General features: G+C 32.7%; 3 protein-coding genes across 7 annotated transcripts; all 3 read right to left on the reverse strand.

The window, feature by feature from the left end:
- Window positions 1-4407: 4407 nt before the first annotated feature.
- On the reverse strand, window positions 4408-5699 carry LOC123892663 (peroxidase 44-like). Its single transcript, XM_045942508.1, has 2 exons — window positions 5505-5699; window positions 4408-5133 (listed from the first exon to the last, which is right to left on the reverse strand). Exons 1-2 carry the CDS (start codon window positions 5697-5699, stop codon window positions 4408-4410), a joined length of 921 nt encoding a protein of 306 aa, XP_045798464.1.
- A 911-nt stretch (window positions 5700-6610) lies between these two features.
- Window positions 6611-12505, reverse strand: LOC123892665 (tRNA-specific adenosine deaminase TAD2-like). Of its 5 annotated transcripts, XM_045942510.1 has the most exons (11): window positions 12125-12504; window positions 11665-11702; window positions 11492-11552; window positions 10244-10293; window positions 9110-9240; window positions 8316-8353; window positions 7979-8045; window positions 7428-7587; window positions 7248-7344; window positions 7076-7158; window positions 6611-6925 (listed from the first exon to the last, which is right to left on the reverse strand). In XM_045942510.1, exons 5-11 carry the CDS (start codon window positions 9155-9157, stop codon window positions 6882-6884), a joined length of 537 nt encoding a protein of 178 aa, XP_045798466.1. In that variant the 5' UTR covers window positions 9158-9240; window positions 10244-10293; window positions 11492-11552; window positions 11665-11702; window positions 12125-12504; the 3' UTR covers window positions 6611-6881. The 5 variants fall into 5 exon arrangements, with proteins under 5 accessions (XP_045798466.1, XP_045798470.1, XP_045798467.1 ...); XM_045942514.1 differs by lacking the exon at window positions 10244-10293 and having other exon boundaries at window positions 12125-12505; XM_045942511.1 differs by lacking the exon at window positions 10244-10293 and having other exon boundaries at window positions 11665-11716.
- Window positions 12506-14866: 2361 nt separating this feature from the next.
- On the reverse strand, window positions 14867-16156 carry LOC123892664 (peroxidase 44-like). Its single transcript, XM_045942509.1, has 2 exons — window positions 15962-16156; window positions 14867-15592 (listed from the first exon to the last, which is right to left on the reverse strand). Exons 1-2 carry the CDS (start codon window positions 16154-16156, stop codon window positions 14867-14869), a joined length of 921 nt encoding a protein of 306 aa, XP_045798465.1.
- Window positions 16157-16765: the final 609 nt, after the last annotated feature.

A 16765-nucleotide genomic window follows, 5' to 3' on the forward strand; every position in this document is an offset into this window, starting at 1 on the left:
TCATTTGTAATTCCCTTTGCATCAAAAAACTTGGATAGTGTTGGAATTGATATGTCAGGTCCAGGTAACTCAACATCGGCTATGTTAGAGACTAATCCATCCCATCTTTCAGTCGGAACGCTGTATTTTGGTCCTCCCGATAAAGCCAGAGCATCCCTTGTAGCAAGTGATATGATATCTGCACATGATATTGTTGAAGGACAAGCAACTTCAAGTGCTTCCTTTACTTCGTCGATTATATCAAGCCTCTAACACTTGCGTTGGCGCCATCTTTTTTCTCTGAAACGGTTTTGTTTGTAGGGTCAATTAGAAGGGATGCATCACAACCCTGCACATTGATGATGAAAATGTATGTTATACATATATGAATAGCAATAATATATATAACTATTAATATAATTAGTTTGTGAAAATTATAGTTTAAAATATCAAAGCCTATTATTAGTTTAAATATGATAACTAAATCCATTGCATATGAATAAGTTATAGTTTAAAAATTCTTCTGTTTACATAACAACTAAATCCATTACACAATGAAAGAGTTGGAATGCTCAAACTATTTATTTAGTGTGTGAGTGTGCCTATGTGTGCGAACGTGCGTGCGTGCATGCGTGCGTGTGACTTATATTAAATATGGACACCAAATTCATACTTCGTACAAAACATTCAAAATGTTAAGGGTGGCCTTATGGTATTATAGAAATGGTAGGTCGTGGTAAATTAAGGTTATTGGCCATTGTAGGATCATGCTTCCCACCAAAACCAGTTCGCCTATTAGCAGAAATCTGCAGTGAGAAACACCGACCGTATGTGCTCCCAACATGGCCACCATTTCTTCATTTGTAATTCCCTTTGCAGCAAAAAACTTCGATAGTGTTGGAATTGATATGTCAGGTCTCGATAACTCAACATCGGCTATGTTAGACACTAATCCATCCCATCTTTCAGTCGGAACGCTGTATTTTGGTCCTCCCGATAAAGCCAGAGCATCCCTTGTAGCAAGTGATATGATATCTGCACATGATATTGTTGAAGGACAAGCAACTTCAAGTGCTTCCTTTACTTCGTCGATTATATCAAGCCTCTAACACTTGCGTTGGCGCCATCTTTTTTCTCTGAAACGGTTTTGTTTGTAGGGTCAATTAGAAGGGATGCATCACAACCCTGCACATTGATGATGAAAATGTATGTTATACATATATGAATAGCAATAATATATATAACTATTAATATAATTAGTTTGTGAAAATTATAGTTTAAAATATCAAAGCCTATTATTAGTTTAAATATGATAACTAAATCCATTGCATATGAATAAGTTATAGTTTAAAAATTCTTCTGTTTACATAACAACTAAATCCATTACACAATGAAAGAGTTGGAATGCTCAAACTATTTATTTAGTGTGTGAGTGTGCCTATGTGTGCGAACGTGCGTGCGTGCATGCGTGCGTGTGACTTATATTAAATATGGACACCAAATTCATACTTCGTACAAAACATTCAAAATGTTAAGGGTGGCCTTATGGTATTATAGAAATGGTAGGTCGTGGTAAATTAAGGTTATTGGCCATTGTAGGATCATGCTTCCCACCAAAACCAGTTAGCCTATTAGCAAAAATCTGCAGTGAGAAACACCGACCGTATGTGCTCCCAATAGGGCCACCATTTCTTCATTTGTAATTCCCTTTGCATCAAAAAACTTGGATAGTGTTGGAATTGATATGTCAGGTCCAGGTAACTCAACATCGGCTATGTTAGAGACTAATCCATCCCATCTTTCAGTCGGAACGCTGTATTTTGGTCCTCCCGATAAAGCCAGAGCATCCCTTGTAGCAAGTGATATGATATCTGCACATGATATTGTTGAAGGACAAGCAACTTCAAGTGCTTCCTTTACTTCGTCGATTATATCAAGCCTCTAACACTTGCGTTGGCGCCATCTTTTTTCTCTGAAACGGTTTTGTTTGTAGGGTCAATTAGAAGGGATGCATCACAACCCTGCACATTGATGATGAAAATGTATGTTATACATATATGAATAGCAATAATATATATAACTATTAATATAATTAGTTTGTGAAAATTATAGTTTAAAATATCAAAGCCTATTATTAGTTTAAATATGATAACTAAATCCATTGCATATGAATAAGTTATAGTTTAAAAATTCTTCTGTTTACATAACAACTAAATCCATTACACAATGAAAGAGTTGGAATGCTCAAACTATTTATTTAGTGTGTGAGTGTGCCTATGTGTGCGAACGTGCGTGCGTGCATGCGTGCGTGTGACTTATATTAAATATGGACACCAAATTCATACTTCGTACAAAACATTCAAAATGTTAAGGGTGGCCTTATGGTATTATAGAAATGGTAGGTCGTGGTAAATTAAGGTTATTGGCCATTGTAGGATCATGCTTCCCACCAAAACCAGTTCGCCTATTAGCAGAAATCTGCAGTGAGAAACACCGACCGTATGTGCTCCCAACATGGCCACCATTTCTTCATTTGTAATTCCCTTTGCAGCAAAAAACTTCGATAGTGTTGGAATTGATATGTCAGGTCTCGATAACTCAACATCGGCTATGTTAGACACTAATCCATCCCATCTTTCAGTCGGAACGCTGTATTTTGGTCCTCCCGATAAAGCCAGAGCATCCCTTGTAGCAAGTGATATGATATCTGCACATGATATTGTTGAAGGACAAGCAACTTCAAGTGCTTCCTTTACTTCGTCGATTATATCAAGCCTCTAACACTTGCGTTGGCGCCATCTTTTTTCTCTGAAACGGTTTTGTTTGTAGGGTCAATTAGAAGGGATGCATCACAACCCTGCACATTGATGATGAAAATGTATGTTATACATATATGAATAGCAATAATATATATAACTATTAATATAATTAGTTTGTGAAAATTATAGTTTAAAATATCAAAGCCTATTATTAGTTTAAATATGATAACTAAATCCATTGCATATGAATAAGTTATAGTTTAAAAATTCTTCTGTTTACATAACAACTAAATCCATTACACAATGAAAGAGTTGGAATGCTCAAACTATTTATTTAGTGTGTGAGTGTGCCTATGTGTGCGAACGTGCGTGCGTGCATGCGTGCGTGTGACTTATATTAAATATGGACACCAAATTCATACTCCGTACAAAACATTCAAAATGTTAAGGGTGGCCTTATGGTATTATAGAAATGGTAGGTCGTGGTAAATTAAGGTTATTGGCCATTGTAGGATCATGCTTCCCACCAAAACCAGTTCGCCTATTAGCAGAAATCTGCAGTGAGAAACACCGACCGGATGTGCTCCCAACATGGCCACCATTTCTTCATTTGTAATTCCCTTTGCAGCAAAAAACTTCGATAGTGTTGGAATTGATATGTCAGGTCTCGATAACTCAACATCGGCTATGTTAGACACTAATCCATCCCATCTTTCAGTCGGAACGCTGTATTTTGGTCCTCCCGAAAAGCCACAGCATCTCTTGTAGCAAGTGATATGATATCTGCAAATGATATTGTTGAAGGACAAGCAACTTCAAGTGCTTCCTTTACTTCGTCGATTATATCAAGCCTCTAACACTTGCGTTGGCGCAATCTTTTTTCTCTGAAACGGTTTTGTTTGTAGGATCAATTAGAAGGGATGCATCACAACCCTGCACATTAATGATGAAAATGTATGTTATACATATATGAATAGCAATAAACTATATAACTATTAATATAATTAGTTTGTGAAAATTATAGTTTAAAAAATCAAAGCCTATTATTAGTTTAAATATAATAACTAAAAATCCATTGGATATGAATAAGTTATAGTTTAAAAATTCTTCTGTTTACATAACAACTAAATCCATTACACAATGAAAGAGTTGGAATGCTCAAACTAATTTTTTATTTTATTTAGTGTGTGAGTGTGCATGTGTGCGAACGTGCGTGCGTGCATGCGTGTGACTTATATTAAATATGGACACCAAATTCATATTCCGTACAAAATATTCAAAATGTTAAGGATGACCTTATGGTATTATAGAAATGGTAGGTCGTGGGAAATTAACATTGTTCTTTGAGACTAATCAACAACAAATGTCGTGTTCAACATTCAAAGTAATTTTTTTATTACTTTTAAAATATTAAATAAATGAGACAAATTATTTTTTTCGTCTATAAATGAAGTGAAAAACACCACTGATACTCAAAAATACAACTATGAGGACCAGAGCTCAAATTCGAGTACGATTGTGAGCAACTTAATAATATCAGATACAAAAGAATAATACATCTATAAATTTATGTTAATCTCTGTTTGCAAAAGAACAAACAAATGAAAACAATAATTTGTTTATGTTTTCAAGCAAATGAGAGTTCAAACAAAATAAAACAAAAGTGTAGCTAATTTCTTTTGTTGAAAACCCTACAGTTCTTGCGAATTTCTCCTTCTTTTCCAACCAAAACTCCAACTTTTCCCATCTTTATCATAGCACTTGCAAAACTCTTAACAAACTTGTCACCATTTGAAGCAAAATTAGACACAAAAGTACTTGTAGATTTATCCAAAGCAAGTTGTTGATCAATCTGCATTATACCTCTCTTAAGAAGAATCTGCTTGTAAAATTCATTATCAACAACAAAAGAAGTATTCTGATCCAAAAATGCAGCACCATTAGTATTTGATTTACACAAGTTAACAAGCTTAGTATTCAATGCAGGGTCACCAATAGAATTTGCGAAGAAACCGCAATGAGCAACACCAACAGTATGTGCTCCCAAAAGGGTCACCATTTCTTCGGTCGTAATTCCTTTTGCAGCAAAAAATTGTGTTAGCTGTGGAATAGGAGAGCTAGGTCCCGGTAGAATATTAGCATCAATACTATTGGAGACTAATCCATCGCGTCTTCCCGTTGGAACGTTGTACTTTGGTCCTCCTGATAAGGCAACGGCATCTCGTGTAGCAAGTGCTATGATGTCGGAACATGAAACTGTTGAAGGACATGTAGCTTCAATTGCTTCCTTTACATCGTCGATTAGATCATAGCCTCTAACACTAGCGTTCGCGCCTGTTTGTTTCTCTGATGTGTTGTTCTTGGTTGGGTCTATGAGGAGGGATGCATCACAACCCTGCATATGCATGAAAATGTATGTTATGAATTGATATAGTTGAGAATATATGTTAATAAAAAATCAAGATATCTTCTCTTGTCTCATATCTGCCGTCATCAGTGGTTGACCGTTTGATTATCCAAAAATCAAGATTATTGATCTTTTTATTGTTGATATCGACGGTCAACCTCTGATTGCAAATGCAAGAGAGGAACAAAATATTTTTTTTAATTAATAACTTATCCTACAAGTTATGCTAAGTTTCTCTACCATAATATCTTGATCAACTTTTTACATCTAATTTTTATATAACTGTTGAAGCTTAAAATGGACTTTTTTTATTGATATCAAACTAACACATAAAATATATTTAACTAGATAGTTCTTACTCTAACAAAACAATCATGAAAATGCATGCGAAGCAAGGCTGCAGTTATGGATTTGTCGCGATTGAATCGCTTCTGTACAACTTTATGCACGATGGACTCGGCTTTTCGACAAGAAGAGGCATAGAATCCTAATTGTAGATCAGCAAATGCCAAAGGAAGTATAAAGAAAAACAGGATGATTGATATCTGCTTCATTTTAAAACCTTTTGACTTAGCTCTTACTTTCTTAATTAATATTCTCTAATATTTTGTGCTTCTCAAAATGAAAATTGAATTTCTATATATATAGGAAAAAAATGAAGCTTCATAGTTGACATGCATAGTTGAAATTGCCGCCTTCCACACTGAATTTCTAGCTAATATGTTGCAAATCATGCAGCTAATAAAGCCATACTAATGTACTATATATGGATTAATTAGACTTAAGAAGAATGATTCAATTCAAATATAATGAAGTTTGGACTAATATATTTATCTTTTGTTGAATGCAGAATTGTAGCTTCGTAAATGTTCACAGAAAAATTAAGAATTATATCATATAGTTTAATATGCTATATATGTTTTTTTTTTATAATGTTTACAGATAATTTGCATTATTGTTGTCACCATTTATCAAACATGACATTGACATAAAAATTAGTAATAAGGAACATATTTGTGAAACTTGGACCTTATATATTTAATTAATAGTATTAGTCACTTATGTGATATAATTTGATCTATAATTTTTAATTGTACAATTTTAGTCTCACTGACCAATGAAATTAAACTTTCACTATAAGTCGGCAAATTACACAATAAAAACAAGTATTCAATTCCTTGTCTTTGTTCATCAGACTTTTTAATTTTTTTTTTATGAATTGTTCAGAGACTAATTATGATTACATCGCTGTATTTGAACTGTCTTTTTAAATATTTTTTATTGGAATGTATCCTTGTTATAGTCAATTTTAGCATTGACCACCATTTCATATGATTCATGATGAACTATGAAATTGAGAATCCATTGGTTGTAGATATGTTATTCTATTTTTCATTTAATAAATAACTATATAGTTACTAAGTAGTTTATAAAACATACCGTGCAATGCAAGTCATAACTATAATTAACATAAACTAGCAACAAACTAATCTTCCAATTGCATATACAATGTAACAATGAAAATTCTCGCTCCATCTTCACTACATATAACACTATTTACGCAAAAATTGAAAAGTGTCTTTGTTTTCAATAATTTGAATGTTAATCAAGACATATTCATTATAAATTATAACCATTAACAACACTTTGTGAACAAAAGACGATGAAAAGCCGCAGAAACCAACTAGCGCAAAATAAACAAAATGCCTTCCCAAAGGAAAAAAAAAGGATTAAATTCAAGTTGTTGCTTGTTGTGCTAGAGGCCTGTGAGGTTTTGGAGCTGCAATGAAATGAAAACATTCAATTGAAAATGGAAGAATAAAATTTTAAATGAACAACTAATCCCTTGTGTGTCCCCGACCCAAATCTGTTCGAAATCAAAACTCAAGCTACTAGACAATATAGAAAAAAATAGTGAAAATTATTTTACCATTTGGATTTCCTTGCTCGTAGAATGTTCGCAGGAGAAGGACAGCTTCTGTTGCCATTATACCTCCGGCACATTTGAAACCCCTTGTAGATGGAAATACAAGGTTAATAAGAAGAAAAATTAAGAATTACTCATTTATAAACAATAAAGGATGTTGAGTAAAGTGGCATACTTATTAGGTGACACGGTGTCGCCTAAATGCAATGATAGTATTGATCCACAACCTCCAAATTTATCATTTGAACAGCCATAAAATACTTCCTTTATACCTGACAAATTATTGAATTAGAAAGGCCAACATAAAAATAGATACTGATAGAGTTCGAACAATTGAAGATTTGAAGGAGCATACCTAAATTTGATAAAGCAGATGCACACATTATGCATGGTTCGCAGGTAACATAAAGACTGCAGTTTGAGAACTTTTTAGCAACTTCAGTCATTGAAAGTCCATTTTTCTGCCACTGTTCTAGAAGCACGTCTATAGCTTCCATTTCTGCATGTCTTGTGGCCTGTAAAAAATAGATTTAGTAATAATAATAGAAATTCAAAGATATTAAAAAACATAATAGTAACAAAAAAAATCCAAAACAAAAGCATGATCCGTGAATTGCATAAATCATTGATGAAATATGTAATAGCTGTCATGGCAAGCTCTATATTAATGAATGACATTCTTGTTTACATATTTGACAAGGGAACATCTGAATAAAAATAGTCAGATGCTTTTTCTATACATGAACATGGAACAGTCTATATAACAGGACTATCAAGAAACGGCTAATTCAAAAGCAGAACTACAGAAACAGATATTAAGTTGTGATTATTTGGAAAAAATGAAGATGCTTCCAAATATGAAGATGACCATATATAAAAATAGAAAAGTAATCATGATCAAGTTACATTTCGTGTCTCGGTAGTTCGATTCCTTCCTGAGGCTATCACCTTGCCATCCTCAACAATTACACAACTGTCAACAGATATTATAGTTTACATAAATATAGTAGTCATAAATCAAATTCACTTTTACCAGTTTGACACCAAACAAATGATAGGATGAAGATGAACACCCGAAATTACAAGTATATGTTGATTGAAACTTGTTCTAATGGTTATATCATGTTAAAGGACAAATTAATATACCATCGTTATTAAACAAATTAATCTCTGACTTTGCATGCAAATCCAATTTATGATGACCCCAGGTACAACAACAGGACAAAAGGAATAGGTAGCTTACCCAACAGGTACTTCGAGGGCATCCATAGCTAATTTTGCCTGTCACATGAAACATAAGGAACTCATTCAATTCTATAACAACAACAACAAAAACTGGTGCAAGAACAAACTGCTACATAGACTACATGGTTCATAAATGGAAAGCAAAATCAATACTTAGTAAAAAGTGACAATACTCAAGTTGTCAGTTGAGATGCAATTTGATAGAGCAGAGATAACAATATAAAATGGTAAGAAGTTATTGTATATATGATGAATGGAAAACTGGAAATACAACCAGAGCTAAGGCTCCTCAGTAGAGAAAGTTTCTCTTACTGCCTAACCACAAAGGTGAATAATAAAACGAAGTGATATCATAACTAATTCCCACTATGATATTTATTGAGGGAATATCCTAACAAACTGCCACGTCAGTCATCACACTTCCTTTGTGACTCTTTTCTTAATTCTCCTCTCATACACACGCCACACTTTGGGCTCGACATTCTCTTTGTTAACCAGCACATCCCCTTCTTTGTTAATAGGCCCACTCCTATCACAATTATTACTACATAAATTATGCCATGCAAATTTTCCACTAACAATCAACACAAATTTTCTCCGCCGCCTTCCATCATTTGAAATTTAACGAGTTAGGAATATCAGAAGTTAAAGAAACCACATAACCAACTACAAAAAATTGTTAATTTATGAAACAATCATCAGCTGAGCTTATTGCCCCCAAAAAACACAACCCAACTAGATGCTGATATGCAGATATGAGTGGTGCATACAAAGAGGTCCCAAAAACATTACCTGTTGTATTGCAAGTTCCATGAATATATGAGTATCTGGAGAGGTCATCTTAAGCTGATTTAGTAGGAGCACAATGATGCAGAGAATAGTGGTTCAGGGGAAACTATTATCCTGTTCTAGTAGCGTGTGTTCTGCAGATACAATATATCAAATATTATTCTACACTGACATATTAGTGTTTGATGCTTGATCATTCACATAGTATAAATTGCAAATTAACTATCACATATAAATATAAAAGCGCTCTACAAGGCAGTCAAAATTGAGATCTTGCCAAAGGTTGGGAAGAGAACAAAAAATGTAAAATGTGATTGTAATACAGGTTATAAGATAAGATCATACAAAGTTTATATATGTGCATATAAATTCATTTATAAGAATTAAGAATAGCATACATAAGGGGGTCAACCATTAACTCACTACCACAACCTCTTTAAACTTAAATTCAAAATCTATAAAAAGGTCAAACACAACTCATAAGTAAAATTAATAACTTCAACCAGAGTAGTAACCACTTTTCAACTCCAAATACAAGACAAAGAACCAAACAACAGAAAACAAGCAATAAGAACACCGAACAGAGGAAGATAACAGAAAACCAACCAAATATATCTCCAAACACCAAACAAATCAAGCGCCAGACCAAAATTCAGTGGGCCAAGCCACGCCTGCCAGACAAAAATAAAGGAACCAGAGGCAGAATGAATATCATGGCACTAGAGGTTATTGGAAACACCGGAGCTGTGAAGATGATAAACACATGCATAGAAGAAGAATGATTGATAAGGTTGGGTTCAAATGAAATAAATGCTCAAAATAGGGTCATAAGGGTGGGTTCAAAGACCAATGGACTTAGGCACGGGAAAAGTTCAGTTCAGGAACAAAACTGAATCTGAACCAAATCACACTGCTTTTCAGTTCAATAAATGTAAACCGGTTGCTTTTTTGAACCAGTTTATAACACCCCGTTTTAAGTAGAAGAAATTTAAAAATAATTTTCTCAATGCGGAAATCATTATTGAAAATAAACTTTAGATTCACTAAAAATAATTTGATAACATACTTAGCCACTCAAATATACTTTACAATTGAAGCATTAAACTAAAAATCAAACTTTGTTAAAATTTTACAAACCAATTGTGATCCAGCTTCGACTTGACATATTGAATATTGAAAAATGATACCTGAAAAAATAAACATCCCGTGGGGTGAGATATAAACATCTCAGTGAATTCCTGGACACGGAAAAACTACCTTACCTCTTTACTCACCTTCATTACTTGGGATTCTAACTTTAATTCTAATTGGACTTAAATTTAAAGAAAAATTTGCAACTTATTTTCAGCAATCACCATATTTGTCTAAGTCTCCGAATGTGAGAATAATCCGAAGGCTTAAACATAACTGACAAGTAACTTAAGGAATTGTGACCAATTTCGTCACCATAACATGTCAGTCAACCTCAAAAGTCTTTTGGTAAGACGGAGATAGATTAGCTCCGTAAACGGTGCCCAGTTTACCCTCACTTACACATCCCGTCTTTTATAAACAGAGAATCCACTTAGTTAGAGTGGATCATAATATCCTCACTTAGTCCTATACGTTCATCTATATGTACATACATAATATAACATACATATACATATATCCTCAACATTTCGTATAGGTAACTTCAATTTATGGAAAAGACAAGATACAAGATACAATGAAGTTGTGGTGTGCTAAAGATATCAAAACAATACACAGGTTACAAAAATACACGTGTTACACAAATACAATAAAGACAGTACAGCAGAAAACCTCAACTTGTAACTTGATTTTCTCTATCAATTATCAATGAAATTTTGTGAAACCAGTGCCTATCTCGAAGGTAATTCGGTCTTCTTTCCAATGACACAGAAATCAGTTAAACAAAAGCAGTGTACAACCAGATATAGTTAAATTACCACAGCAACATCAGTGCAGAATTTAAATCAATAACTGAAACTTAGGGTTCATTTGTCTCACTCAAAACTCAACTAAATTGAGTCATTCCAGAGTCTATTTGATGTTAAATTTTGTCAAGATTCCAAAATGTTAACAATCATTCAAAAATGAGGTCTATAAAAAAAGATATGAATAAAATACCAAATCTGGGTCTAAATCACTCAAATTCTTCATCAAACATCTCATGTGCAATACATTAACAATGGTGCACGTTTTTCATGCATATAATTCAGCCAACCAATCAAAAATCAAATAATCAATTAGACCATGCATGTAAGATTAAATCATTTTCTCACTCAATATCATACCCAAATCATGAAAACCTAAATTGTAACCAAAATCTCCAAATTTAACTAAAACCAACTCATGCATGAGGGAAGAGGGAAGCGAACCCACCTTAATGTATGATCTTGAACCCTAAGAGCATTAATTTGCTTCATGTCCTTGTCAGCCAAGTCTAAGAAGATAGGATAATCAAAAACTTAAAATTTATTGTAGATACATGGAACCATAAAAACAGGAGGGAAATAGAACTCAACACTGGAGTACAGATGTAAAGGATTGAATACCTGCCATCGGAATGGGTAGATAAGGTGACAAATGGCCTCTGATACAGTGATGCTATAGTTAGAAGTGAATATTGGCAAAAAGAAAATACAGAGTAAACTATCATTTTACAATTGAGTTGAATATACAGTCTAAATGAAAAATTACCAAACAACTGAGATAAAATTGAGGGAGAATTATGATCAGTTGTAGTATTTACTACATTTGGAAACTAGTCATCAACACTAATTCACCCCAAAAATAATCATGCAGGAAATATTGATAGAGTAAGTACTCCAAATCTCAATGTATCAGACACTTTTATGTAAAGTAACTACCAAATAAGTGGTTAAATAACAAAAAGAAGTGAGTAGTGTATAATACAAAAGTGAAACTTATCATCAGTATGAATCATAGAGAAAATACAGGTGAAAGCATGCTTGTTCCCAAAAAAATAAAAAATAAAAAGCATTGAAAACTCACCTAGTGTTAACGAAGACAATGAATTGAGCTCTGGGTTCAATTGATTTCCAGGGTTTCAATTGATTTCTAGGGTTTCAATTAAATTTTAGGATTTCTGAGTTCTAGGTTCAATCAGTTTTCATTTTAGGGTTCAAAGAGGGGAACGATTGAGAGAAGAAGGTTTTAAGGGTTCAAGCGACGATTTTGACGGAGAGAAAGAAGGTTTCTGAGTTCGATAGAGAGAAAAATGGAGGGTGGTTTAGGTGAACACGTTTTGGGGATCGAAGAAGGTAAAGAAGGAGATTGACGAAATAGTGAGTTCGATGAGGGAAAAGGTAAAGTTGGAAGAAGGTGAGATAGGCGAAATATTGAGTTGAGTTTGAAGAAGGTCTCTGAAGCCAAAACGCTAAATAAAATATTTTATGCAATTTTTTATTGGGTCATGTTAACATGTGCATAAAAGGCACATGTTAAGGTTCTAAATATAGAAAATTGCATTTATTGTTAAAAAAAAATTTAATGCTTAAGAAGTTAAATGCACATGTTTCAATATATTATTTCTACTTTTGCTTCTTTAACATGTGCCTTTGGTGCACATGTTAACATTTTCCTTAAAAAAAAAACGTACAAGAAACACAACCAAACAAAAGTTACATAATTAAAACTATGGAGAATGTTAACTTGTGCCCTTAAGGTACATGTTAAGAAGATAAATATGGAAAATATTTATTGAACTTGTGTTGTATTTAATTCTCTAAGCATTAAATTATTTGTATCATTAAATGCTATATATTTCTATTTTTAGGTAGCTTAACATGTGCTCTTAGGGCACAAGTTAACATGACCCTAAAACTATTTAATTTCTCTGATAGTATATATATCTCTGAATTCATTATACAAGCACACATCTTACCCGTGGTTTAATTGGACAATAATATAATATAAGGAAGTGATATGGCATTATTGAGTGATTTAATTGAATGTAAGTGGCTGACGTGGATTAAGGTTTTGAGAAGGTGATAAGATAACTATCTAAGAATTATATATATAGATAGATAGATATCTCTGAATTCATTATACAAGCACACATCTTGTATCAAAAAACAAAAAGAAAACTCTTGCACACCAAGAAAAAGATGAAGAATCAAATAGTCTTCAAATTTCTATTGGTTTCGATGACGATCCTCTCACTTGGGTTTGGTATATGTATGTATTCCCCACATTTTTCAATATATATATATATATAGTATATACTAACTAATAATTTTATATATTTAATAATTATTGCAGATGGTGAAGCTACAAAGGAAGATGGTCTTTGTTTTGCAGGGGAAGTAAAGACAGAATATCAATGCTCGAAGATAATTTGCGATCATGATTGTTTCTATTTCCATTCAACTGAAAATGGAGAATGCATTGCACCAAATCTTTGTCGTTGCTTCAAAAAATGTCCTCCAAATAAAACTGTATTTTGATGGCCTAGCCCGTTTTCATACAAAAAATATAACTATATTAATGTCTTTCTTAATTGTGTTAAATAAATTCTTAATGAATTGCAATTTCTTGTTATATTTTTTTTGTCAAGTCAATTTCTTGTTATATTCATGTATTCTGAAGACATGCAAAATGGATTTAGGACCTTGTGAGCAACAAGGAATATTGTTGTCATTTATCATATTGATTATGTTTCTCTCCTTATAAGTCAACTACCATGAACTATTTTTCAAAGAAAATAGCGAATTTTTCATTTCCAAACCATATCGTGAATAAGTAGGAATCATTTCTCTCAATGAGCTTATAATTTATTTTACTAGATTATAACTTATTTTCAAACGTTTCAAGTAGCTTATAACTTATAGCTTATCATATTTTCTTCCAATTTTACCCATGTCATCTTACTTAAAAAATTACTCCCTCCGTCTCAAAACTTTGGTCTTTTTAGAGTTTTGCACCTGAATTAAGAAATCATAAAATTGGTATGTTAAGTCGTTTTTACCCTTACTTTATTAAGAAAAAGAAAATTCCTTTAATGAATGTTTTAGCTTTTGTAAGGGTACAAAATGATAAAACATCGTTAATTGTACTTTGGTTTCTTAAAAGAACCAAAATTTTGGAACAAAACTAAAAAGCTAAAAGGACCAAAAATTTGGGACGGAGGGAGTAAATATTAATTAAACATATCTTTTTTTTTATGTCATTTCATATTTATAAGTTAGTTTAACCGATAATTCTACCAAGAGAAAAAAGAATATGCACAGACAGTGTAAAATTATTTTACACTGTCAACCAATCATAACCATGTTTTTCGTCACATCACCCCACTTAACCCACTTTCTTGATGTGACATGGAAGGTTGAAACATTCTTATTGGTTGAGTGTGTAAAGTTTTTTTACTCAATCTGCTTATGTCCATTAAACTCTTTTACCAAACACTACAAATAATCAGTCAGCTTATTCACTATAAGCTAAAAGCTAACTTATAAGTCATTCACGGTTAGTTCATTTACTATAATTATAAACTAGTTTATTAACTATCCGCTATTTTTACCATACAAAGCCAAGCCAAGATGGGAGAGGGTATTAGTTGCTTATTCTAATGTAAATCTAGCAAGAATAATACATCTATAAATTCATGTTAATCTCTGTTTGCAAAAGAACAAACAAATGAAAACAATAATTTATTTATGTTTTCAAACAAATAAGAGTTCAAACAAAATAAAAAGAAAGTGAAATAGAAAAAAAAATCTCTGCCATTCTCTCTAGCTAATTTCTTTTGTTGAAAACCCTGCAGTTCTTGCGAATTTCTCCTTCCTTTCCAACCAAAACTCCAACTTTTCCCATCTTTATCATAGCACTTGCAAAACTCTTAACAAACTTGTCACCATTTGAAGCAAAATTAGACACAAAAGTACTTGTAGATTTATCCAAAGCAAGTTGTTGATCAATCTGCATTATACCTCTCTTAAGAAGAATCTGCTTGTAAAATTCATTATCAACAACAAAAGAAGTATTTTGATCCAAAAATGCAGCACCATTAGTATTTGATTTACACAAGTTAACAAGCTTAGTATTCAATGCAGGGTCACCAATAGAATTTGCGAAGAAACCGCAATGAGCAACACCAACAGTATGTGCTCCCAAAAGGGTCACCATTTCTTCGGTCGTAATTCCTTTTGCAGCAAAAAATTGTGTTAGCTGTGGAATAGGAGAGCTAGGTCCCGGTAGAATATTAGCATCAATACTATTGGAGACTAATCCATCACGTCTTCCCGTTGGAACGTTGTACTTTGGTCCTCCTGATAAGGCAACGGCATCTCGTGTAAGAAGTGCTATGATGTCGGAACATGAAACTGTTGAAGGACATGTAGCTTCAATTGCTTCCTTTACATCGTCGATTAGATCATAGCCTCTAACACTGGCGTTTGCGCCTGTTTGTTTCTCTGATGTGTTGTTCTTGGTTGGGTCTATGAGGAGGGATGCATCACAACCCTGCATATGCATGAAAATGTATGTTATGAATTGATATAGTTGAGAATATATGTTAATAAAAAATCAAGATATCTTCTCTTGTCTCATCTCTGCCGTCATCAGTGGTTGACCGTTTGATTATCCAAAAATCAAGATTATTGATCTTTTTATTGTTGATATCGACGATCAACCTCTGATTGCAAATGCAAGAGAGGAACAAAATATTTTTTTAATTAATAACTTATCGTACAAGTTATGCTAAGTTTCTCTACCATAATATCTTAATCAACTTTTTACATCTAATTTTTATATAACCGTTGAAGCTTAAAATGGACTTTTTTATTGATATCAAACTAACACATAAAATATATTTAACTAGATAGTTCTTACTCTGACAAAACAATCACGAAAATGCATGCGAAGCAAGGCTGCAGTTATGGATTTGTCGCGATTGAATCGCTTCTGTACAACTTTATTCACGATGGACTCGGCTTTTCGACAAGAAGAGGCATAGAATCCTAATTGTAGATCAGCAAATGCCAAAGGAAGTATAAAGAAAAACAGGATGATTGATATCTGCTTCATTTTTAAACCTTTTGACTTAGCTCTTACTTTCTTAATTAATATTCTCTAATATTTTGTGCTTCTCAAAATGAAAATTGAATTTCTATATATATAGGAAAAAAATGAAGCTTCATAGTTGACATGCATAGTTGAAATTGCCGCTTTCCACACTGAATTTCTAGCTAAAATGTTGCAAATCATGCAGCTAATAAAGTCATACTAATGTACTATATATGGATTAATTAGACTTAAGAAGAATGATTCAATTCAAATATAATGAAGTTTGGACTAATATATTTATCTTTTGTTGAATGCAGAATTGTAGCTTCGTAAATGTTCACAGAAAAATTAAGAATTATATTATATAGTTTAATTTGCTATATATGTTTTTTTTTTAATAATGTTTACAGATAATTTGCATTATTGTTGTCACCATTTATCAAACATGACATTGACAGAAAAATTAGTCATAAGGAACATATTTGTGAAACTTGGACCTTATATATTTAATTAGTAGTATTAGTCACTTATGTGATATAATTCGATCTATAATTTTTAATTGTACAATTATAGTCTCACTGACCAATGAAATTAAACTTTCACTATAAGTCGGCAAATTACACAATAAAA

This window comes from Trifolium pratense, linkage group LG6 (genome assembly GCF_020283565.1).
Source record: "Trifolium pratense cultivar HEN17-A07 linkage group LG6, ARS_RC_1.1, whole genome shotgun sequence".
Lineage (NCBI taxonomy): Eukaryota > Viridiplantae > Streptophyta > Magnoliopsida > Fabales > Fabaceae > Trifolium > Trifolium pratense.